General features: G+C 35.2%; 1 protein-coding gene across 1 annotated transcript; it reads right to left on the bottom strand.

Annotated features, from left to right (window-relative positions):
• Nucleotides 1-11,606: 11,606 nt before the first annotated feature.
• tpo (thyroid peroxidase) lies at nt 11,607-26,106 on the bottom strand. The gene is made up of 12 exons (XM_060879770.1): nt 26,065-26,106; nt 25,516-25,597; nt 24,160-24,250; nt 23,920-24,080; nt 22,521-22,653; nt 21,452-21,581; nt 20,098-20,304; nt 17,695-18,207; nt 15,039-15,297; nt 12,579-12,749; nt 12,181-12,418; nt 11,607-11,879 (listed from the first exon to the last, which is right to left on the bottom strand). Exons 1-12 carry the CDS (start codon nt 26,104-26,106, stop codon nt 11,669-11,671), a joined length of 2,238 nt encoding a protein of 745 aa, XP_060735753.1. The 3' UTR covers nt 11,607-11,668.
• Between the last annotated feature and the right edge of the window lie 1,346 nt (nt 26,107-27,452).

Here is a 27,452-nt window from a genome sequence, read left to right as displayed (position 1 = left end):
ACTGTACATTGTCACTAATGCATGAGGAAACTGTCCAGAGATTTGCATATACTCTAAGGGACTGATAGAATTGGTTGGGTTTATGAATGAAATATTTTGTCCTGTAACTGTCTTTGCAAAGCCAGTGGAGCTTGGGTCACTGTGTGCTGCTGTTCATTTTGCCTTTTTACTTGATTGATTGATTGATTGACATTGTAATGGTTGAAATGCAGGTATCTTGGGGAACATTTTGACCTGTCATTCTAGCTTACCTGTCTTTGATACTCACTCAACAACATTTTCTTCTAGTCTTGGGTATACAGTGCTTCAAGTTAAACATAAATTGTGCTTTTTTTGCTGAAAAAAATGAGAGGTGTAATGTTAAGATAAAAAAGGCAACGAAACAATAAATTCCAAAATAAAAATGGAATGGATGATTGATGATTTATCAGAACCACATAGTGTTAATGAAAGGTCTTATGAAAAACAAAAGAATAGAAAAAAACACCAATCCATTACTGTATAACATGTAGACATTTGTGTAAAATGTACTGTTTGTGCCTATTAGAGGAAGTAATAACATTGTGTGTTTTGCTTTAAACAGCATTCTGTGAATTCTGGGTATCTTTAATTTGATTAAATTATTAAATCTAAAGTCCTGATCTCAAATGGGCACTTTTCTCTTCAGACCTTTTCTTCATATGCTCCCTTATATTTGGAGTACATGTTCCACCTGTACAGAGAAAAGTGAAAAGAGCAAGGATGTAATTGTACTGTACAGGATATCTACAGTATAATGCAGAACTAAACATACTCAACATAATTGTTAGGCTGTACATGTAGCTAGGCTTTTAGGAATCACCGGGCTTCTTGCCAGGACTGGTTTCTTCAATATTGAGCAGGGAACGTTCAGTTACCAACCATGCTGGCATGTGCATCTTCTCTGCAAAATGCCTGAACTTTTCAGAAAAAAAACAGGCACAGATTTGACATTGGACTGTGCAAAATCCCTTTATGTCTATCAAGTGCTTTGTCTTTTAATGTGTGCCACTCCCCCTAAGCAAATCATCCAAGTCTCTCACAGAAATCAATGTTTGTAGTGGGCTTCAAGCAGCACAGAATGTTTGTCTTGCTTGATCCCATGTGTGTTTTGTAGACAGGCTGTGATCGGTTGAACCTCCCTTGTGGTTTATATGATGAAGCTGAAACATTCTGCATCTGTGGATCATGTAACATTGCAATTAATTATTGCAGACGCAAACAACTTTGTCTTCTGTTTGCAGCATAGCAAAGTGAGGTGTTTTCTGTTGTTGTTTTTTTATTTTATTTATTTATTTTCTTTGCATAAAATTCAAATGAATCTTGATCTAATAGACAGTGGTGCCCAGAGCTGTTTATCCCTTTATAAATGTCCCTGGACTCAAATGCCATTACTTTTCATTAGACCTACTGTACAATGCACATGCTAGTTAAAAGAGATGTGACAAAATTCCATTTACAGAGAATACGGTGCAGAACGGTTTAACTGGCACTGGAGTTGTGTTGGAAGCAAATTCTAAAAGCAAATATGATGAAGTTATTCAAGAAACTAACTCTGAAAAGAGATTGGCTTCTACAACATAATAATGATCCAAAACCTAGCTCAAAACCCATCATCATAAAATGTACAGTATACTGAAGCTTTTGATGGCCCAATAATAACACAGAACTAGAACGTTGGTTCATGCCACTTCCTTACTTGCTTTCTTCCTTAACTATTTTAGGTTAATTAAAAATCAAGTAACTATGCATTAAAGTTTACAGAAATCAACAAAATATTGCAGGTCTATCTGTACATCTGTCTTTACTGACTTAAAGTCTGATTATATCAGATTAATCCACTCTGTTTATGCAAATGAGCAGCAATGCAAGACAATAGATAACCTCCCCAGACATAACAATATTTGCATGTGTCCTTTCTTTTTTAATACACCTTCTATTGCTAGTATTAATCCTCTCAGGTAAGATTTCCCCAGTGTCATGTCAGTTGTATTCCTCTCTTTAACTAACCGCTGTGTAATCTATCTGAAGTCTGGGTACTGTAAGTCTCTTTCAGTGTTTCTCTGTACAGTATGTTCCAAATAATCCCACAAGTTTCATATGAGATTGAGGTCTAGTGATTTTGCAGACCATTCAATGTGTCCGCATGTTTCATCATGCTGAATAAGTAACCCACAGGCTTGGCCCAGTGCATTTGGTAGTGTTGTGTTTTGCATGGACATGAAACAAAAGGAAATCTCACAGTCTGGCCAGCATCCGAGCATCCTATTTAACGCCAAGTTACATTTGTCAGGTGCATAACCTTGTCTTGTACAATGCTGATATTACTCGATGGATAGCATATATATATACATCACCATGTAAATAAAAGGAAGTAGCCTAAACAAGATATAAATGTGGAACATGTTTACACATTTGAGAATTCAAACATTTCTTTAGTGCAAACAGAAAGAACTGATGAGCTGTTCATCCACCTGTAATGCTATTGAAAGGAAGAGGGAAAAAAAGCTTTTTTTTCCTTTCCTTTCTTCAATAGCTTTAAGGGTTCCCAGCAGGACGGCACTGCGGTCTAGTCAACAGCATCGATGCTTCACAGCTCAAAGGTCCAATCTATATAAGTTTCATGTGTTTGACTCATGTCCCTGTAATTTTTTTAAGCGTGTGGACTGGCATACATACTGTACTGTAATGATGTTGTCCCATCCATGTTGTAATACAGTCTCATGCTCAGTGTTAATGAGAGGAAGCAGATCCACTGGGTCACTGGACAAAGAGTTTACAGAAGATAAAAAATGAATAAATACATGCTGGTAAAAGTATGTTTAAAGTAATTGAGTGTCTTTTAACTGACCTTACCTTTGCTATAATCAGCTTATTATTTTCAGGAATGCTCTGCTATGCTATTACACTGTAGTAGGTCTCTATCCTTTATGTGTGAATGCTCTATTTGGCATTAGGTGATTGTTGGAAATGGCACACAGTGGTGTGCTTTTATGCTTAGGCTTGAATTGAAGTAAAGACAATTATATTACTTTTTTAAAATAACCGTTTAAACATTTTTTCTCACAACAGCAAACAAATGAAGGTTTTATTTTCATGAATTAGGTAAATGATTGCTGTATACAGTCCTCTAAAGCCACACCCCCAAAAGATACGCAAGAGTCTGAGATTTCTATATTGAAAAGCGAGTAGAGCTTAAACTATATCCTGATGCTGACACAAAAACTAGGTTTTTTATTGATAACTGCAACAAGGTGGGATGAAATTGACCAAATATTACAACAAATTTAACCATTAATCATAAATTTTTGCTTGTATTATTTGGAATAAAATACACCTGCTCCATAGTGCTTAAGGTCAAGTATATCACTGTGGCACACTCTCTGAGTGCTATAAATATTTCATAAGCCAGTAATGTCAATAATGTGAATAACAAAAAAGATGAGAAACAGGAAGTCTATGTGAAGTATCACTGAGAAGAGAGAAGGAGAGAGAGAGAGAGCTGATCTCTGAAGCATTCGTTCTTCAGCTGTTTGAACTGGGATTAGGTAGACAATCAGCCGGGTGAATGGTGGTGACCTGCTGTCACCCCCTATCCCTCTCTTCCTCTCCTTGTCTCTTACTCTCACTTTGTCCGTCAGAAGTATGTGCTGGAAAAAAGTGAATTCATTTGTCTGGGCAAGATGGTGGGAGAGACAGAACTGAAGAACTAGGTGCTCTAAAATGACAGTATGTGCGCACGACTAGCAGGAAGAGAAACTTCAATTAGGTTCAAAGCACTTCATCATTATTTCTTTTGCCCGGTGATTAAAGTTTGACATTTTAACTCATGCAAACATGAAGATATATATTCTGCCCATTCCCTTTGGGGGTAGGCGGCAGGCTAATATGCAATTATCACTTCAACTATGGCACATTTAAGCGTTGAAACTTTTCTTTTTTTTTGTGAGATAAATTTGACTCAGCTCATTCTGTAAGTAGAATAAAAAATAATGTGCTTAAAAATGAAACCTCATTCGTGATGAAAGGAATGAGAAAAGATCACAGGATGATTGTGAAATGCAAATGTCATAAAGTGTTCTGATGGGCATTAGGGTGCTTTTGAAGGAATGAGAGTGCTTGTTATAATCATTATTTCAAGAAGAGTTTCAAGCGGTGCACCTGTGGCACACTTCTCTAGTGCAGCTATAAATTGTACTAGAACTTTTAGGTCAAATGGTCTGATTATCCAGGGTGTATAATTGCCTCCAGCTCAGTGTTCCTGGGATAGACTCTTTATTAACCATGAACCTGAACAAGAATAAGTGCATAAAGAAGTAGAATAAATGGTTGAAATTTATTTATTATTATTATTTTTTTTTTTTTGAGTAATTTGTTCAAAGACCTTTTAACTTTAAGATATATGACAGATTACATGCGCATTACTCTAATTTTCTTATACAGAGATCTCATCACATACTGCACTGCATGCGGAGGTTAAATAGATCACTCCTGAGCTGTTTTTATTTTTTTATATTATTTTGAAGAATAATTGTCTCATGGTTCGTTTTACGTACAGCTGACCTTAATGCTGACCTTGTGTTCAAATTAGTGTCACTTATGATCATGATTGTGTTATATTCAATTCAATTCAAATGTATTTGTATAGCTCTTTTTACAATTGACATTGTCTCATAGCAGCTTTACAGAACATAAACATAGAACAAAGGTTAATATAAAGTATAATATAAAGATTAAAAGAATACAAAATTTAAGATTAATATTAGCTATATTTACAGTAAATGTGTTCGTATTAATCTCCAATGAGCAAATCTGAGGTGACTCAGGCAGCAGTAGCAAGGAAAAACTCCATTGAATGGTAAAGGAAGAAACCTTGAGAGGAACCAGAGTCAAAGGGGAACCCATCCTGATTTTGGTGACACCGGAGGGTGTGATTACTTCTAGACAGATGTTCAGATGACTGATAACCTCAAAAATGTGTAGGACGTGAAAAATTAAACCATGGCCTCAATTGCATTATGAGGCTGAAAAATACTTTTGGAAAACTATATTATAGGTATATGCAGGATTAGATGCTGTAACATACTATATTTTATTCACCTACTGGCATTGTTTGGGGAAGAAACCAGAGGAAACCCATGCAGACATGAAGAACATGAGTTTTCTGCCCTACAATACAACACAACAAACGTCTCTTATTTAGTACTGAATTCTAGAAGTTTTCTAATATAAAAGTTGGGATGTATATAAACTATGTTGCTTTAAGTGCCTAAAATGTGTCACTGAGGATTTTCTACTCTTTTAAAACATTGTACGAGTGCTTACCTCAAGAAGCAACAGATCTGCTCTATTTACTACATGAATAGACTGAGATGATTTATGGGTCTCAGTATTGCTTTATTCATTATCATACCTTCTCATTTAGAAGCTTTCTCAAGCAATTACTCTTTATAAACTAAACTATACAGAAAGGTTTCACAGAAATCTCCATTTTTCATTTAAACAACACTATAATATGTACACTGCAGTGTTTTATTGTTTGCTTTTTTACCATTTTATCGTATGTGGAACAGTGAATACAAGCACTAAAGGAATCTTGTTATTTATTTGTCATTGCTCTTTAGTAAAAAGCTAAAGAGCAATGACAAATACAATGACAGTTCTTTTTGTGAAAGTCAGTTACACATTGATCTGGTATGTTAAGTAGTATTTGGATAATAAGCTACAGTTTACAGTGCAATTACCTCTGATTGATTCTGATTGTATTGATTCTGTACTGAATTTAAACTTTTTCTTATTTACACATAGCTATATAGTTTAGTATTTTCTGTGTATACTGAACTATGATGTCATGTAAATATTTCTGCTAACTTTATAAAATTACAAGTGAATAAATTGTTGGAAGTACAAAGATTTCAGTGATATGTGGTTTTAATTGTTCATTTTTTATATTTTTTTTATTTACTTTGTTGTGCACATTACTAAAATATGGAACAGATTTTTTCTATTGCTTATCTTGCTTATAAAATATCTTAGCTCTTAATTCACTGGTTGATGTGTAAATAAAAGAGCTTCTGAAAGCATGCAAAAAAGCGTTAAGGTGAATGGCCTGTAGTTGTACTCTACAGTATCAGACAGTGAAATAAGTCCACCTGTAATTCAAGACGCTACTTAATTCAAAGAATCTCAAAAGGAGCTGCCTGAAGCATTTCCTCGATTGTTTGCTGTAATATTATAATTTTAGAAACAAAACCATGTCAAGATATCACTTTTTGTATATAGGTATGTTGTACCTGTTTGTCACACCAGTGCCTTGTCTCGTGATTACGATGTAAATGTAGCCAATACATCTCTGAATATCTCTGTGCTCATTTTCAGCTAGATATGAGAAAAGGCAATATAATGTCTTTAGATGCTTTGATCCATTGGAGCATGTTCAATCAATTGAGTATAAAAGTGAGAACATTCTGCACCTCTGTGCGTCTGCCGCAGATTTGTGAATACAGCGATATACCATGCGAGAGAACGAAAAGCAGTCACTCATGAAGACAATTCATCCATTTCTAATAGGGGTTTGTATTGAGTTGCTGAATTCTAGGGCACTGTATATTGTAGAAAATTTGTGGGGTTTTTTAGTATTCATCACATGTTTATATATTTTACATGTACTTAACCATGATTTTGCTTTGGTTTTTGCTTCGGGTTGTTGCACGTCCTTTCTCTGACAGGAGCTCTGAGTAAACACAGCTGAGGCATCCTCAGTTCATTCTGATGATGACACCATTGGACAGTCAGATAAACTCCATCATGCATGCCTTTCTGTGCTGTCCAAATCATTTATGTCTGCAGAAAGGAGGGAAAATCACACAAACAACAATTCCACTAAAACAATTTTAAAGCATTCTAAAGACTTTCCATTACTTAATTTAATTCATGTACAGGCTGTGTTTTTAATTGTGTGTATTTTTCAAAGGTGCAAATTAAACACATGGTTCAATCTGCCATCTCTGGAACTGTTATAGAATTATTGTATTTTCTTCTCAAAATACAATAATTCTATAACAGAAATCTATGTATTTACATATAGCATATACAATGGTGTCCAACATTTAATGCAGGTTAGATTCATTAATTAGTATCTGATATGCCCCACATTTACTTTAGTAACAGTATGTGTTTGAGCTGCTATAGTCTCTGCAAGTTTGTGTAAATCTTGATGATACCTGTTAGATCAAATACATCAGTGTCTTCTGAACATGTGCATCAGTGGTAGGGATTAGACTCAAGTAAGAGCTGATCTGTTGTACAAAGATATTAAATGGTCAATATCATAAATTTGCACAATCTTAAAATGTAATATTCTTAAAATGTATATTGAACATTCAATTTTCAAAATTTTAAATGCTCTGTAATTTTTGGAGTATTCTGTATTACTGAAACTGCATGTGAATGACTAAAGTGATAGCATTTTCCATGTTATGGTTATGTGTATATTCCTCCTTTAATAAAGCACTGACAACAGGATGAATCACAACAAAGTGCAAATATAGAGAGAAGATTAGCTACACTATCCTTCTTGTGATAGAATAATGACTAAACTAAAATGTAGTGTTATATACTCACTCACTCTGTTATATAGAGTGGTTCCACTCAGTATATCTATAGCTGAATGGAACACACTGTATAGAGTGTAATGGCACAGGGAGAAACAACAAATGTGTTGGGATTTTAGGATTACAATATAGCTAGTTGAAGCACTCGCAAAATGGGATGCTAGTTTGTGAAAGTGATGACAGACTAGTCCTGATTAAAGCAGAAGTTACATAAAAATATATAACAGCTAAAGGGGAATTATGGGCCAATCAAGGAACACTCAACTCAGTAAAATTACATATGGTAGAAAATAGCAGACAATACAACCAACAGAGCTGTTTTAAAACATTGAAGGTGCACACTGGATCTGGAACCTAAGCCAGGATCACAGAGCATGAAGCAGGAATAAACCCTTAATGGACAAAAGCTTTCAGAATGACTGATATGTAACATTTTATGTGATGCATGTGAAACTTTAACTTTTCATATACACTTTTGAGGGCAATAAGTCATTATTTAAAGAATGAATTCAACAGATACTTCTACTTAATCATTAAGCCTTCCCAAAAAAAGATGCATGCAATGTTATTTGTTGTGTACCTTTGGAAATGTAATGGCAATCACACAGGAGGAACAAGATATTGTGTCAGTGGAGAGCTGTTTATTTTTGGATATATGTATGTGTGCATTCCGTGGTCTGAGGACTGGGCAATGCTGTATGCAGTGACATCCATTTCCTTTTCTTTTTTTTCCTAAGGACATTATCTCAGTCCACAGCATCGCAGCAGCACCCTATTACATAGCCTAGTTTGAGCGGTAGATTGAATAAACACTAGAGATATGGCTAGAGCATGTCATGACCTTTAAGGTCACAGGACCAGCCTAAAGTAAACATTGCCTCTCTTTTCATATCTGGAAGTATGGAGAATGACAAATGCAGCTTGTACAAACAGAATACGGACTAGGAACCAGCTCCTGTCATATGCTTTATAGGCTAATATCTGTTTGGTGCTCTAGGCTCTAAATTATAATCTATTCATAGATAACTGTTTATTTACTCATTACAAAGATTAATTTCTCTGTGCAACAAGTGTGAAGACGTTCATTGTTCTGGCAGAGCTACATTTCTCTAATGGATCAATATTTGTCATCAGGCAGAACTCCAGAGTTGAAAAGATTGCCAGCCCATGAAAAACTCATTTAGAGCGCACACTGAGGATCATGGGAACTGTTTGTAATCAAGACGCTCAATAACAAGCGGACGGATTATAGGAATTTGTTCGAGGTCACACCTAAAAGCTTTAGACTGGTCATCCGAAAAGCAGCCGTCAACCTTCCTTTATTGTTCACAAATATTACTGAGCATATTTTAGACATGGTGTAATTAATTAAACTTGGTGTAAACTTCAATCAATCTCAATCTTTTTTAACTGATCTTTCTGTCTTTTTATGTTTCTAGACTGTCTTGAGAGAGTTCCAGCTTAGTTTCCTAAACATTTCTGGCTCAGTCATTGTTCAGGATTAGCAAACCTTCTCAAAGTAACACTCATTGTGTTGGATTGGAAATTAACTGCTCATTCTCCATCTCACCTGGAAGCCTGCAAGATTTTTAGCACCGCACATTGAAGTCATCCTCTGCAGTTCAGCCAAAAATTTAATTAACCTAGATATCTCTTTACTGCAATATGTAGTCCATCAGTCAGGACATGTTTGGTGTTTTCTTCTTTAGTTGTGCATTAGAGATACGAGGCTAAAGTGATCCCCAAAGCAACAAAAGTCAATAACAGTCTACTCAGTGAGTCAAAAATATATAAAATTCAAATATATAATGTAGGAATTAAATATTTATTAAAATAATGATGCATCTCAAAATGGTCAATAAAATATATGAAAAACTTTATATATAATTACGTCTATATTAATTCCCCAATTTAGCTTTTTGCTTTTTGTCTCAAGCAAAGGTAGATAGTCATTTATCTATTTCTTATTACACTCAAGAAACATTTCCTAATCTCTTCACCACTTATATTGTAGTATTTTAATTACCCAGCCACTATATGATGCATCAAGGCTAATCACTGTGCACAAGTGCTTGGATATAGTCTACTATGCTACTACTGGATCCAGCCTGAGCTTCTGAGAGATAAGTTGGAGTGCATGGGAGTGGACCATCATCCACCTTGATACTGGATTTCCTGACAAACCGATCACAGTATGTGAGGACTTGTGAATGTGAGTCAGACATGGAAGTCTGTAACACTGGTGCCTCGCAGGGAACGTTCCTGGCTCCGTTCCTCTTCAGCGTCTAGACTGCAGACTTCATGTTCAGCTCAGCAACCTGTCACCTGCAGAGGTTCTCTGATGACTGCCATCGTTGGCCTAATCACAGAGGATGATGACAGGGAATACAAAGGACTGATCCAAAACTTTGTGGATTAGTGCCAATGAAGCTGCCTCCAGATAAATGCGAGGAAGACCAAAGAACTGGTAGTGGATTTCTGCAGGGCAAAAGGGCAGAGCAGACTCAGTCTGTTGAAGAGACTAAGTTCTTTTGGAGTGCAGGGAGTACTACTGAAGAGCTTTTTTGACGCTGTCTTCTATGGAGTGGTTTGCTGGTGCAGCAGCATCTCTACTGCAGGCAGGAAGAGACTGGACAAGCTGATAAGCAAGGCCAGCTCAGTCCTTGCGATTCTCCTGGACACTGTATGAGGTGGGAGAAAGGAGGATGGTAGCTAAGCTATCATCATTGATGAAGAATGACTCTTATTCCATGTACAAAACAGCTTCATCTATGAGCAGCTCCTTCAGTGACAGACTGTTACATCCTAAGTGTCGAAAGGAGAGATACCAAAGGTCTGTTCCTCCTGTTGCTATTAGACTGTATAATCAGAGCTGCTCCCAGTGAACCAGTCACCATAATGCTTCTTTTCTTTTGTATTTATACACTGTAATGTATATTTGTACCATGTTTCTACTTTATATTTGCACATTTTGTCTTAGAAATTTCCCCCCTGTATATCTTCTCTTCTTTTCTCTTCTCTTAGCTTATCTTTGTAGCATTAGTTGATATCAAAAAAGAGCCAAACAATTACAGTTACATATATAATTTTATCATTGCTGATAGATATCTATCAGAAAACTATATTTCTATAGTTGTTGCAGAATCAAGTAATACAGCCACACAAAATAGGTACAGAACATAAACAATTGCATGACTGTGCCAATAAGTGTCTATAAAATTGAAGCCATATTTATGATTTTAAGCTTTATTCTGTCAGTGGGTCTGTAGCAATGAGTCATTTCAAAAGTATTTATTTATTCAGAATAATAATTTCCCAGCTTGTCCTGTTAGAACTATGACAGAGAGGCTGAGAAATAGAGGGGGAATATTATTTTCATTATATTTTCACACAACATGATAGAATTTGTTTGATTTAAACTGTGAATATTGAGGTAAAATCAGTGAAAACTTGACAATCGAGCAAAAACTGCCCAGACCAAACAGGGGAAAAGGAATGTTGTGCCTTCTTCCTTAATTCTCTCACACTGATGCAGAGTAATTTGGGAAATTCCATAAACACCCAGTTTATCAACATATAAACTGTATGTGTTTCATAACAAACTGACCTCAAAATACATTGCTTGGCTTAGTTTTGGCATTTACGCATTGAGTAAACTTAAAACTCATAACAGAGTCGTAGCTGAGAAGGTTATGTCATTCATTAAGGCCAGGTTTAGAAAGTAAGAAAGGTTTAATCACAACACAATCATTTTTAAATCAACCAAATCTGTATTACTAGATTCAGATATACAGTACAGTAAACATAGTTAACCATAGTTGTATTACATTAAAGTTGTATTTAGTTATAGTATAGTTGTATTACATCCCTTTTAGCTCTATCTACAGCATCAATAAATCAATTAACCTACTTTGTCATTGTCCTTAGTTAGATTTATTTTTAAATTTAACCCCACCAGGTAGCTACATTCAGCCATCTAGTATAGAGAGGATACTTTATATACTTATAGTGCTGTAATTTCTCAGTTAACATGTACTTCATTTTTCTGGGTCCTCCTTCCATACATCCAGGTCCATTGAAGGTATGGTGGTGCATGAGCGAAAGTGTTCAGGGTACTTTCCTGCACTGAAGGGATCAATGGGAACCTCTGTCAGCCCACTGTTGTCACATAAGACTCGAGACAGTGAATGTCTCTGTAGCTCTTGTCTCTGCTGCTGGGAAAACACACCCGGCTTTTCCCACCAGAATCTGAAACACATACAGTGCATCTAGGCTTTGGCTGACACATCATTTTGTGACTGTAGAAAGGCATTTTCAAATTCTCCATGTAAGTATAAGTTCAATTACAGGTCATTTATTTTACTGTATTGATATTTTACTGTATCAAGAAAATGAACTGCCATTGTGTCGTCAGCTTTGTGCTCGGGTCTTCATCAGTGAACATTTGAAGACTTAGGCAGGAAGGAATGAGTGTTATGTCTAATTTTACATGTCTTCCAAGCCAATATACTATACACCACTTGCAATAACAATGGACTAAGCTACTTACCTGTCACCTTCTCTGAGCATCTTCATCTGTTTTCCGATCAAGCATGCAAATAGAGGGCCTGTCCTCGTGCCAGGTACTGAATCCTCCAGCAGACCTGCCAGCCACACATCAATATTATCAGGATGCCCATACAGATCCATTATCTTTTCCACCAAAGCCCTGTCATGTATCACATCCTTCAGATCTGCTTTGCTTTGCACTCTGTCATATCCACAAAACACCCTCCAGTCATTGTAACCTGAAATGCATTTTAAAGCGATGATATTATATTTAGCCTTAAGTGTTGCTCGAAGCATGTCTGTACAGTTACTGTCATTTATCTAACAATTTAACAGTCTGTAATTTGTATAACAGACTCTAATTTACATTGTGTGTGCTTCTGTTGGCAGCGCATTCACCTGGCAGGCCGTGATCTCGTCCTCTTTGGAGGTTTAGAGCTGCCAGATCAAGTGCCTCTGGAATAGTGAGCACCATGAGTTTCTCCTTCAGCTCCTCATTCATCAGATGATGTTGGTTTTGTCTGGCAGCTGGTTGACTTATGAGACCTCGTAATATTGGATCCAGTCCTCCTTGAGAGAGGAAACAGCCAGAGAGGCTATACTTCAATTGTTACATACAGATATAAATATCATACCTTTATTTTTAAAGCCTTTTTCATTCTAAACTGTTTTATATACACAAACTACTACACCTATATGTAAAAATAAATATAGAATTAGAATCTAATTCAACATCTGCATTAACAATGCCCTTCCTAATCAAAAAATATGTAAATATATTTATTATTAAAGCAGCAAATGGAGCACCATTTTTCTTTTCAAAGATTTGAAGGTCTATATAAAAATCTAAAGAGTAAAAAGTAAAGTTTTCTATTGGAAATGTAATTAAGTATGAGTAAAATATCATTTTTAGTAAAACTCAACTATATAGTGCCAAAATATTAATTTAATAATGAAGTACAATCACGCATGTCCATTGTCTTTGAAATTAATAATATTAAATTGTAAGTGTAATTGTACTTCAGTTGTAATTAAATTGTAATATTAAATTGTAAATGGAATAAAACTGCATGCCAAATAATATATTTCATGTAGGTTTTTGTTTTCATCACTGTTTTCAATTGTTACATACAGATATAAATATCATACGTTTGTGTTTAAAGCCTTTTTTATTCTAAACTGTTTTATATTTACAAACTACTAAACTATATACAGTATGTAAAAATAAATATAGAATTAGAATCTAATTCAACATCCGTATTAACAATGCCTTTCCTAATAAAAAAAATATGTAAAGGTATTTATTTTTAAAGCAGCAAATAGAGCACCGTTTTTCCATTTACTATTTTAAAGTTGTTGTAATTGCATAGGGGAGTCACAGTGGTGCAGTGGGTAATTGCAGGCTCACAGCTCCAGGGTCCATGATTCAATCGTGACCTCAGGTTAATATCGATTTTCTGTGCATGTTCTCCTCATGTCTGGTTTTCTTCCATTTCCCAAAAAACAGTGAAGGGAACACACCCACTGTAGGGACATTCCAAACTGAAATGATCACTTTAAAAGGTTCCTCAACATTTTTGACAAGAAACCTTTAGATCGTTTTAAGTTTAAAACAATTGTCTTAAAAAAAAATCAGTCTCTGTAACTTTGTTGATAATGTACATGACTAATGTTTGCATTTACTTTTAATGCATTTGGCATATGCCTTTCTCCAGAGAGACTTACAGAAGTGATTTAAAGTCTCTATAAATGAATACATCAATAAGGCTTGACTAGGCCTATTGACTAAGAATACCATCAGTATAAAAACTCTGTTGGGAGAAAATATTACAGTGAAGTTTGATAATTGAAAGTAAAATATAATGCAAATTACTAATATTTACCATTTGGTAAAATTTGTCTTGCTGCCTAAACTAATGTTTTTGTTAAAGGAATATTTGCTAGTCTAATCCAATATTATAAAAGAAAACGAACCTTCCCTATATACAAAAAAGAACACTTAACTCTTCTCAAATTAGATACAAGATTTGAAGGTCTATATAAAAATTTAAAGAGTAAAAAGTTGTAAGTATGAGTAAAATATCAATTTCAGAAAAACTCAACTATAGTAAGAATATGCCAAAATAATAAGTTAATTATAAAGTACATTCACTTTATTGTCTTTGGAATTAGTAATATTAAATTGTAAGTGCAATTGAGCTTCAGTTGTAATTAAATTGTAAATGGAATAAAAATGCATGCCAAATAATACTTTTCATATAGGTTTTTTATTTTCGTCACTGTTCATCCCATAGCTTTTAAAATATGTATAAAAATCAGGCTACATGAACTGTACCTCCTGAATATTGCATGGCAGCCTGGGGAAGTTTTTGTTACTTAGTTGGAATGTTGATTATTAAATTATGTTATGTTAACACATTCGTTCATCTGTGTTCCAAATGGCTGCTAATAACAACCCCTACAGAGGGGAACCCTCCAGAGCTCTCACTGCAATATACTGTAATACATACAGAAGTCTGGAAAATGCCTTCTAGATATGGAAGTGAACAACATGTCTGCTTGTGATGATGGATCCATGAGTTACATACCAAAGTGGGAATATCATACAGTACTTCCTTTAATTAGTTTTCTTGGACTTGTGGGCTGCCTGCATATGAGCATATGAGCAATCAAAATTTAACATTAATATATTCAGTTTTGCTGTTTTCTGCCTTATCTGTATGAATCAGAATGATAATGAAGGCAGAGAAAATGTTTCTGCTTTTCATTTTCTGCGTTTTCTTTGAAGTTGGTTTACTGAAAATTATAGTGACTGAGGTATACAGAAGTATCAACAAGAAAAGCAGAACAAACATGTACCTTCTTTGATTATTCGCCATGGACTGAAGAAGGTTTGATGTAGTTTTAAGGAAGGAAAGGTATCATGCTCCTGGAAACTCTCGTTCAGTCTTCTGATGTGTGTCGAGATGGTGGCATGGCCGAAGCGGAATGCAGCGGTGGCGAAAACATTGGAGATGGAAGGATTTATCGCATCATCATAACCATCATAAGGTCCAATGGTTTGATTAAATGTTTCTTCTCCTATGATTTTTGGAATATAATCTCTCATGGTGATGATCTGTAAAGAGAGCACACAGCCTTGATTAAGATCTAAGGTTTATTTAGAGGAAAATCAGTTGAAGTTGAGGAAAATCACTAATACAGTGCACTTCAACCGATACAATCTATGTCTTACCAGGTTTAAAAGCGTAAAGATGTAAGTGGCATGAGACGAAGGAAAAAAGGCTGAAATTTCAGATGGTACACTTGAGTAGCTCAGCTCCAGGTTTGTTCACCGAGGTCTGCATAATGTTTGCTATCTAGGATGCTGTATGTGTTCAACTGGAAATCTGTGTGTAAAATAGCAATTTGGCAAATACTGAAGTGTGAGATTAGATAAGATAGTATGTTTCTTTCCCCTGTGCTATCCCTCAAAACACCATCTGGCCTTATAACTCTTTGTGTAAGTTAACTTGTAAAAAAAAAAAAAAAGAGAGAGAGAAGAAAAGAAAAAAGTAATAGCTAAGCTGACCTCTAGAATCCTTACTGTAGTTGTTTCAGTGGACTGTCTGTCTGACTAAAGGGTTTCCCTGCACTGTCTCCTTAGCAGCAGGGTTGCGTATATTGAAACTCACTATTCATGAAGACTATAATGTAACTGCTTCACCACCAGGCACCGGAAACCATTTTTTATTGCTTTTTTTGTGAAGTCAGTCCCTCTGGGACTTTGTTAAAACAGTGCACACACTGCTTGACGCATCCCATCTACTTCTGTCTCATAGCACTTCAGAGTGTCTTTCTCTGCCACTTTAATTTAAGGGGCATGAGCTGCATTCAACCTTATAGATCCTTTTGTGGGCAAGGTTTCTTTGATCTAGAGTAGAATGCTCAAAGAGGACAGACATTAGGTTTGTGGCTGACAGCCTTTAATCCAAAAAAATTATTCTCTTTTGAGTGTGGTGAATCATGTTTCCTTTTGCCAGTGAAGGCTGGCCATGATATTAAATTTGAGCTAAAATCTAGTAGCTTTGACAACTAATCTATTAAGGTTGGCCAGTTAGGTAATGAGGTCTCCTTGATGGCATAATAAGAATGATATGGGACAAACTTTTACACACATGAACACACTCATATTTTAAAGCATTCATGATTTCAAGTGTTTCAATTCTGTCATCCTACTGTGTTCATGCTGTAACTGTTTTGAAAGAAATCAGCCCCAGTCTTGCTTCTTCATGCAAATTTTTCATCTTATGACCGCTGGTGGTGCTGTTGAGCCTGGGTCCAAAAAAGGATTCATGATAATACATCTTAAGACATAATAGGTTTGATGAGGTTGAACAAAAACAAATCATTAAATGTATTTTTTGTTTGAAAGAGAGAGGCAGGTCTTAGATCTACTAGTCCATTCATGCCACCTGCCACTGCTATTTGCACTCAGAGCATTTGAAATTCTTCAGCGGTCTTAATGGAACAATACATTCAGAAAGGAAAAAGAGCTTCAGCATCCATTATGGAAATGATTTTGCTAATTATATGGTAGTTAATTTTCCTGGGTACTGTTAATAATACATATAAAAGAATCAGCACTCTGGCAGCATAAAAGAAGCATATTGCAGTTACAGTATGGGTTACAGAGCATGTGAGCACTGATCTATGTTGAAATCTCTAGAGAAAGATTTGAAGCTGCACAAGCAAAGATGAAACTATTTTCCTCCTACACTGCTCTCGGTAAAGATGGCCAATTGTCTAGCATGAGGTTTTCTACTATGTTCCTTCTATCAGCATTGGTAAAATTATAGCTATAAATAAGCCATTGCTGCTGTGTTTTTGAAACTGAAAATCCTCACCTGGAACGAAGGCACAATGTCCTACCCTATTGCATAATTTCAGTTTGGTGAAGTTTTGTTAATTGTGCTTAATGCTTGAGGGATATGTGTAATGTTCCAGTGATATATACAGTAAAGTACGTAATGCACAGTTTTCTTATCTTCTTTAATACTGTAAAGCTAAGGCATGTACATTTATGCAGTTTAGAGAATAGGACCCAAATCTAGAGAGCTTCATCATTAGTAATCACCCTTTAGAGGTCAAGTTTGTGAAGCATAAGTAATTTATGGAATGTATTTTACATAAATTAACTTGAGAAGTCATGTTTCATTGCAGTCATTGTTCAACTTCAGCAGTAAGATAATTTTGATTTAATTATACCCCAGGGCTTTTCCAGTTCTGAGCAATAGTGCTTAAACTTCATCCCAATCTTAAATTATTACTCAATGAATGTTAAATTGATATTAATGTTTGAGTTTTATTTTGAGTTCTGCTACAATTAACGTTGTAAGATTTCCAGTTTTGCTATACGATCAGGACGTTTCTCCCACCACATGGCACGACAGCCAAGATGCAGAGATGATCGATTGTTTCCAAACACCAGCCAAGCTGTTTGTTAGTAGGAGATATTGTTGTAAATTTCTTGTACCTGATGCAAAGCTCCGACGATTTTCCGGCTCTCTTGATAGATCGTGTTGGCACTCCAGTGGGTGTTCAGTTGTTTCAGTTGTGTGGCAATGCGATTGTGCTCTCTCACCCAAACTGTGTGAAGAGCAATCAGAGGCAGAATCTCATTCACCCTGCTATCTCCAGCAAGAAAACACTCCAGGCGTTTTCTCAGGCCTGTACCTGGCTCTTGAAAGCATGCAGACGTAGGGTTATTGACAAACGGCAGGTAAGCACGACCTGCTGTATCAGTGTGCTCACGGTTAACTGTGAGCAAGCCCTCAGAGCTTGAGAAGTTCCTGAGCATTTTCTGTAATTCAATAGAGTGTCCATAGACAGTAGAAGCATCGAGGAAGGAAGTGATTGAATTCATCTGCTGTCTCTGCAGCAGCTGTTGTGGGTGTAGAGTGTGTGTCAGGCCATTTAGGCAGGCTGGTGCGGAGCGAAAAAATGGGAGACAGCTCTTACTTCCAAATAGTTTATCATGCAGAGGAATCTGTGACACACACAAACACACAGTTAAACACAAGGGCACAGAGAGTACATCATGTATTCCATGTGTTCTTTTTTCCTTCTTAATATCCAATTGTCTCGTCTCTAAACTTCCTAAACCAAAGTTATCACAGAACTATCTATATTGACCCTTCAGCCCAGTAAATACTGCCTTAAACAATTCTCAATTTAGAGTAAATTAAACTGACAATAATGTTTAAAAATCCTTTGTATTATATCTGCACTTGGTAAAGGGGCAGCTAAAGTACTGTATCCAAAGCACATCTTTATAATATTTTTTATTTATTTATATATATATATATATATATATATATATATATATATATATATATATATATATATATATATATATATATATATATATATAAACTATAACCTATATAACCTATAGCTTGACCATAAATAAATAAATGTAATGAACCATACAGCAGCAGTGTTGTTATAATTCTCTAAATCTTTTTATTTCCTTTTTTAAACTGTTTAATCCTTTCTAGTTTCAGAGCTGAGGATTCTGTAAATGAGCTCCATGCCCACAGACAAGTTAGAATAACTCTAGCCTGGAGGTTCAGGGCAATGCTTCTGACAAAAGGCCATTTTCAGTCAAAGATTACTGGCCAGTCACATTCGTTTCATTTTGCTATATAGTTTGTTTGCTGTGAAGTCGTTCTCTGGAACACAGCTTGCACGTTCCTAAAATAGCTCTGCTGCTCAGGGGCAGTATTCAATGCTGCAGGCTACCATGCTGAAGATGAGCTTAGTTTTGATCTCTACAGCATGCTCAGGGAAATACATGTATAGCTGTGTATGATGAGTTTTGTTTGCATTCTGTATAGCTGCATCTTTACAAATTAGCCAACATAGACTGAATTATTTATTTTGAGCTGTGCCATGGATTTATAGATTGTATTTTCCACAGCTTTTGGAAGGCATTTACTTAAAACCAGCAGGAGACCCACATCCTACTGTGCCCATCACTAACATATGTGTTAGCAATGTGTTTGAATTTGTTTCATATTGATCATTTATCCTGATGAATATCATAATATTTGTATATACACTGGGATATTTGCCCAATAACAAATACAAAGAAATTCCAGTGTATTGTGTATCCTCACCAATTGCCTTCTTGCCTCTGGCTGAGGATACTGAGATTAGTTAGCTTTGTAATTTCTTACTGTATTTTTATGAGCAGGCATTGCCCGAAGGATTCTGAAACGTATCCTTGTCCGGAGAGAGTCACTATTTCACAAGTGTTTGTGGTTTGGTAGGGATAAAGAAGCAATCAATGAGATATTCATTGATTTTGAGATACATTTTGAGACATTATAAGGTTCTGTCAGGCAATTCAATGATTTCTGGATGCTGAACTGTAAAATTGCAATCCTTCATTCTGGCCCCTTTCTGAAATTCCTGTAAAGCATAGGAATTTTGGAAATTGCTTTTAAACATTTGTGAAATATTTAAATAACGGGCTCGTTATTCAAAGGATCGTAACAATATTCTGGCTCTTTATTCCTAAATTCTCAACTGACAAAACACATTTCAGTGACCATAACAACAATAACAAAAAATATTTATTGCAACTTTAATAAGAATGGACTGTGATTTCGACCAAACAAAAAAATAAAAAAGCAAACAAAGAAGCATGGACCCCATGGTTACACTTCACAGACCACTTTGAGAAAGTCTACTTCAGAGAACATTTTGGCACCTCTATTTCTGACAGACTGACACTGCATTTGTAAAAAAAAAAAAAAAAAAAAAAAACAAGGTCAAGGTCAAGGTAAACAAGGTATTTTTGAAAATACTTGATTCAAACAATCTTGTGGCATTTTTGCTTGTCTGATTGCTGACATTTATGTGTGGATGTTACCTGAATTGGAAAGCAAGGATTGGAATTTCCACACATGTGTAGGCAGTTGACTCCCTCCAAAAATGCAGCTTTGCTTGTGCTTTGAGGAGTGAAGGAGATGTCATGGTCTATATACTGACCCCAGTCCACCAGCATCTGGGAATACGCCTCATCTTCTAAGCAGCACTCGCTGGAGATTTGCATAATTTTGTTGCTGACTTCCCGAACCTTAAAATATGATTGATGTGATGTTTAAATCAGACAAGACTAATGTGATTAATGTCCTCAGCTCCTACACCGAAATGCTTTAGTAATTTTATGTGTTGTTTTTCTAGCCTCACTCTTCAGTTGTCAGGCCTTTGCCCAGTTCTAAATAAATAATTCTTCCTGTCTCATACATTTTAATGTGGACACTAAGTCTTCCATTTACTTAAGAGATGACTAGAAAGACCACTAAGATTTTTCAGGGGATGAAACACTTCAGATGTATTGCTAAGGGAGATTGAATCTGTTGTCTAAATTCAACAGGATTGAAGCAAAGTTTTTGAGTTGTAGAGTTTACTAAGTGAAATCAGCCTCCACTTTCACCTTTTCTTTGCTTTCCTGTGAGAAATACTTCCAATTTGTATGTGATCAAAGTCAATGTGTTACATTTGTGGAGACAAACATATGCCATAAAAGCAGATCACAAGGAGGTCTATTATTCATTTATTTGAAATCTTTTGATCTTTATTAAATATCAAATTTAATCATATATTATATCGCAAACATATATATATATATATATATATATATATATATATATATATATATATATATATATATATATATATATATATATAGTTTCAATCTCTTTGAGTTCTGAGAAAATCCTTTCTGAATATTTATTTTTCTATTTATTTATGATCACCTTGCCTAATAAATGTTTAATTAACAGCCATGAAGACAAGGGTATGAATTTTTACTGCCTAATCTGTCTGGAAATGTAATAAAATGGACCCATTGGGATATATTTTTGGAATTTTTTGTTTACAGGATGAGCCTTGAGGGGACACATTATATAAAATTGATGTTGGATGCCAGGTGCCAAAAGTGATAGAACAGCTGGGGTGGAAACTTTAAGGATGCAAAAAAATAAAGAAATCCAGAATAGAGTAAAATGTGTTTAAAAGTGTTCATAATTCTGTGCACGGGTAATGACAAAAAAATTAAGTTGAACATTTAAGTGAATACTGGGGCTTGCAATTATAGTTCATTACCATTTTATTTTTTAAATTACAGTTTAATTGTGATATTTATCAACTCGTGAGCTTAATACTCTTGTTTTTCATGTTTCTGTTTCATGATTAAGTGTGTATGAGTGTCTGTAGCTTACAGGGGGAAGATGGAAGCCTCTGTACTGGTGCCCAATGTTCCAGCCTTTTGGTTGGCTTTCTCCATCTTCATACTCTGCTGGGAGCCATCTGGCCAAGACCGTGCTGGCTGCTCCCCAAAGAGGTTTATTTCTGAATAACAAAGTGCATTTGTATGTTTCATTGAATACAGTACCTCATTTTTTTTAAAGAAATCAAATGTATTTGCATATTGTGCTGCAAAGAGAGACACTCTTAGTCATGTAACTAATTATATGTACTACATTATAGTAGTTATAAAACTATAGCACAATAAAACTACAACACAATACAGTCACACACGCACACACACACACACACACACACACACACACACACACACATATATATATATATATATATATATATATATATATATACATATATATATATATATGTATATATATATATATATCTTTTGTGGATGCAATTCAATATTTACATCTATGTACAATCATTTTCAAGATGAGTAACTAATAATCCGAGAACAAGTAATTATTCTGTATGTTGGGCTAATTTTCAGCTTTTATTAAAAAAAAATATGATAATCATACACACAAGCAGGTGATATACAGATTGACCAATGTCATAAATAATTTCAAACATATGTTCCAATAATTCCAATACCATATGTTCATTAAGAAACCTAGTTTGTAAATAATGATACAGTGTGCCTTTGAGCCAGTGAAGCTTGGCCTGAACCCTGTAATGTCATACACCAAAGCAGCGGCTTTAAATATTGATTTCAAGCATCTCTCTGTGAGCTGGACACATTTGGTGCAGTAATGCATGATTCTCACACTGCTTAGTGTTCTTTAGTTGCTTTCACATTCATGCTGCAAATAAAATAGCCTCTATCTGCTCCACAAGCCCTGACCTATCCTATCTGTCATGGCTCATCTTATCAACTTGGCCTTGTTGCTTCAGCAAAATGTCAGGGTCTGGTTAGCATGAGAGCAAGCACAGCACTGATTAATATGGTTTCAAATAAGCTTGGGAGATGGGCATTGTGCAATGTGTTATGGATGAATTATTAAGTGAGTAGCTAGCTACCTGTTATTGCACACTCCAGAGATGGTGCGGTATTTCTCAGAATCTCCTCCTATGGGACAGCTGGCTGGCTGTAGGGGTGAAGGACACCCAGACAGGTTTGCTATCAGCTTTACTTCCTCCAGGGAAAGGAACTCTAAAAAATGAGCTAATTAATTGACTCATTTAAATTCAAATATTCCAATTCTTTTGAGTAAGTGGTCCTTTTTTCATTAAACATGCATTACTGGGATTAATGTAACACCTTTATAACTAAGTGTGCACATGGTCACTCTGACATTTCACTCCTGCTAAATGCTGCTCTGGCAAGAAGTGTATTCTCCTGCACTTATACACCAGTGCTGTGAAATTCCCATATCCGATTGGTCATTAGGTGTTTTCTTTTTCACAGCTTTTTTATAGTGTTGGCTGTAACACAAATCACATGTTTATGTTAATGCACTTGTGTTAATACATTATAATTTCTACAGTAACAGCTTACTGACAGGGACTTGTTTGACAGTCATGTCACATGTACTATGAAAGAAGAAATTAGTGGGTATTTAATGAAGAAGAACGCCGACATTGATATGGTAAAGCTTTATGAAACTAGCCATTTATTTAATATCTATAGAATGATTGTTTGATTGATTTGTTGTTGTTTTTTTTTTCCTGGGGGAGTTTTCAGTACATTCCGGTTCAAAATACCATGTCATGCTGCTTTTTTATTGTCTGATTAATGTGCCGAATTCTAAAAGGTTTCAAACACTCAGAGACATGTTGTTATTGGAAAAAAAAATTTACTTCAGGGGTAGTGCTGCATCACATCACACCATACCATCAGGGATTGTTTTCCTATAGCTGTAATCCTTGTTCAGTTGCATTCCTTACTAAATCACATTTTTGAAATTGTGGGAATTTAGATATACTGGCAACAAAATACAGTATAATTTAATATAGTGATCACCAACCTGGAGATCTGCCTTCCTACAAATTCATTTCCAGTTCTAATCCAACACACCTGCTCTGCATAATCTGTCCTTTTGATTAGCCAGAGCAGGATTGTTGGAATAGCAGCAGGAAGTGTGCTGGTGGAAGGTACATCACCAGGATCAGGAAATGGCAGTACCACAAGGGGAAATCAGTTCATATGGTCATATGGGATACATTATAAAGAGATCTATTAAAAAAAAATGTAAAAAAAAAATAACAATAATAATAACCTTTTAATAAAGGTTTTCTTATACTTATAAGCAAAGTAATATTTTTTTTTCTAGAATACTAAATAGGTTTTTGGTTATGTATTGGTATAGTATAGTGAGAGGTAGTTCTTAAGAAATAATATGAACAAGTCTTCCATAATTTCAAAATTTACTGACATATAATAATGTATGATTTTACTTTTCTTGAAACAGAATCTTACCTGAAGCCGAGACTGATCTTTTCTGCCTCCTACTTTCCTTTTTCTTTAAAAGTTGCAGAGTGGTTTGAAAGACTTCTGCTGCATTTATTTCATTACTTCCTGCTGCTGCTGCTTCTCTGGACAATGCAAACATCTGCGTGTAGGATGGCTGAGAGTGATTCCTGCCATTAAAAAAAAAAACAAAGGCACTGTAAGTCTATTCATTTAATTTTTTTAATTTCTGCAAAATGTTCTGTTTACCTCTTTTCTGTCTCATGTAATGCTCTGTTGACCATCTGAAGACTCTCTTGTATTGAGGATAACAGCAGAGTTTCAGAATTGTTTAGTTTTTCTGTGAAATTCAAAGATGATACTTATTGTTTTTACTATTGATGATACTGTATAATACTTTATAGCATATTATTCAATAACTGCTATTAAAACTATTAATGGCTATGGTAAAAGTATAGAAAATTAATGTATTTATGAGACATGACAACCAATAATAATAATAATAATAATAATAATTGTGTAAGTAATGGGTTTTAAAGTATTAAGCAAACTTTGCGATGAACTGAATCTAATATTTTATTATTATTTTAATTGTAAAACTGACAAACAATTTACTCACAATTTTGGCATGCATGACTGAAGCAAAGCTTCCTAAATACTCACTCAAACTATAAGATACATATCCTGAACAAAATAAAAACTAACCAAACATCAAAACAACTTTAGGAATCAAAACACTCTTCTAATGCCTTAAGATTTTTTTCTATTGCATACATATAATCAAATTTGGCTATGACTTTTCAAATTATTGGCCATGCAGACTTCTATATATTTGTCCGAATTTGTTATTATTTATTTTCACAATAATCTCAATGCAATGATTATCCTGCCTGTTCCAGTATATATAACTAAGAATATCTTATACTGTAGATAAATGTAACTCCTTTATTCCCTGAAAGAATCTGAATGTGAAAAGGTCAAATAATCTAAAATGCATCTGCTGGAGAATGAATATAGAGCTTAGTTAATTACCAAGAATATTCACAAAGGTACATCTTATCTGAGTTACACCTGAGTTAATGACAGTTTGATTTAAACCTCTGTGTACCTCGTGTGATTATTTATGATTCTGCTTTTGCACTATGCTTTTAGCTGCAGTGGTAATATGCAAAATGAAGTATGATGTATAATGGACATAAATCGGTTGTATATTAAGTGATGAATAAAACATGACCTACGTTCAGAAGGAGTTTTGTCTGTAGATGTGCATGAAAACAAAATGCAGCAAAGTAGCAGCCTGGGTGTGGAGTTCAACATTGTTACAGAGCTAAAACCAAAAAAAATAAATAGGACATAAATAGAGCCTTTTATCATTATTCCAATTTAAACTTACTACTGTTTTTTTGCAACTATCATATTCAACATTAAGGGTCATTTAACACAGAAGCATTTCAGGAATAAGCGCAAATTATGCTCATATAAAAAAAATATAAAAATAAGTGTTCTTACTGTATGTCTCTCTGTGCGGTATCTTGCTCACTATGTGTACTCACTCGTCTACTGTATGTTCTAGAGTTTTCTCCTCCTGAGATGACATAGTCATACCCTGCTGACTCCACACAAAAGCCACTTGATTTTCCATTCTTTTCTGCTGCTCTTCAAGTGCACAGCTTACGTAGGTAGAAGCCTCAAAAATATACACAGTACACTGACATTTACTGACATTTACGTCACATTTGTCATATTTTCATCTAAAAAGTTACATTTATTTTTTATCTATCTATCTATCTATCTATCTATCTATCTATCTATCTATCTATCTATCTATCTATCTATCTATCTATCTGTCTGTCTGTCTATCTATTTATCAATAATTGTTTATAGCTAAACTAAAGATACTTTTGCATCTTACTCTTTAATAAGCTAGCCAAATACATAATGAACACAATGTCAGGGAATTAATCAGAAATAATTCTATATCCTGTAAATAATCATTTGCCATTAGCTGGAATTTGACTTGTTACTTAACCACTTACATTCAACTACTTAAATTGATTCTAGTCTACCTGATTCTAGAACCTGGCATTAGCAAAAAAAAAAAAAAAAAAAAGCTAGTTAAATATAGGCAGTTCATGATATATTAATAAAACTTACCTCAAAGTGCTTTTTCAAATTTTCAACGGCATATTGAAGCATTTTACTAAGAATGATGAAGGGCTTGGGATTTTCACCCTCAAGGTCAACACTGCAGTCTGGTTACTTATAGTAGTTATAGTGCTAATTTCATTGTGTAGCATGAGAAATTAACCGCAGATGACACGTTGCCACAATTGATTGATTTATTGATGTTTATTTTTGTACCGATGAACTTGATTGGATGCCAAACCTGGTCTATTTGACTAATGTACACTCACCAAGCACTTTATTAGGAACACCTGCACATACATGCAATTATATATTTAGCCAATCATTTGGCAGCAGAGTAATGCATAAAGTAATGCAGATACAGGGCATCAGCTTCTAGTAATGTTCATGTCAACTGTAGATGAGAAAAAAATGTGATCTCAGTGATTTTTACCGTTGTGTGATTGTTAGTAGCAGATGGCTTGTTTGTGTATTTCACTGCTGAACTCTTGGGAGCTGCACAAAAAAACATTCTATAGAGTTTACTCAGAATTGTGCAGCAAATAAAAAACATCCAGTGAGCAGCAGTTCTGTAGACAGACAAGCCTTGTTAATGAGACATCAACAGAGACTGGTTGGTGCTGACAGAAAAGCACTTCAACTCAAATAAACACTCTGTAGAATTGTAGTGAGAAGAAGAGCATGTCAGATGCACAACACTTCGAACCTTGAGGCAGTAGGGCTGCAACTGCAAAAGACAATGCCAGGTTCCAGTTCTGTCAGCTAACAACAGAAAGCTGAGGTTGCAGTACTGTATGCACAGGCTCACCAAAACTAGACAGCTGAAACCTGGAAAAATGTAGCCTGATCTGATGAATTACAATTTCTGTTGATGCAAACAGATGATGGAAATTGGCACCAACAGCATGAATCCATGGACCCACTTGCTTTGTGTTATCGTTCCAGGCTGGTGGAGGTAGAGTAATATGTAATGTGAGAAATGGTTTTTTTTTGCCTGTTAATACCAATCAGTCATCACTGGAATACCATAGCCTATTTGAATTTTGTTGCTGACCATGATCATCTCTACATGGCCCCAATTTACGAACTTTTGATGCCTATTTCCAGCATTATAATGCACCATGACACAAAGCAGAAGAAGTTTCTTGAACAGAGCAATGAGCTGAGTGTTCTTTAGGTTGGCTTTCCAGTCACTGGATCTGAACCCAGCAGCATAGAAGTGCACCTAAAAAACCTGTAGGAATTGTGTCATATGTAATCATGTCAACAGTAATAACAAGGATTGTCTCCAATATAATCTGAAACCCCTGCCATAAACAACTGAGGTTATTTTGAAAGCATTAGGAGACTCTACCTAGTATTAGTATAGTGTTTCTAAGTGCTACGTTTGTGTATAG

Source organism: Tachysurus vachellii, chromosome 10 (genome assembly GCF_030014155.1).
Source record: "Tachysurus vachellii isolate PV-2020 chromosome 10, HZAU_Pvac_v1, whole genome shotgun sequence".
In the NCBI taxonomy this organism is placed as follows: domain Eukaryota; kingdom Metazoa; phylum Chordata; class Actinopteri; order Siluriformes; family Bagridae; genus Tachysurus; species Tachysurus vachellii.
Note: the sequence above shows the minus strand (reverse complement) of the source record. Positions and strands in the feature narration are given on the sequence as shown.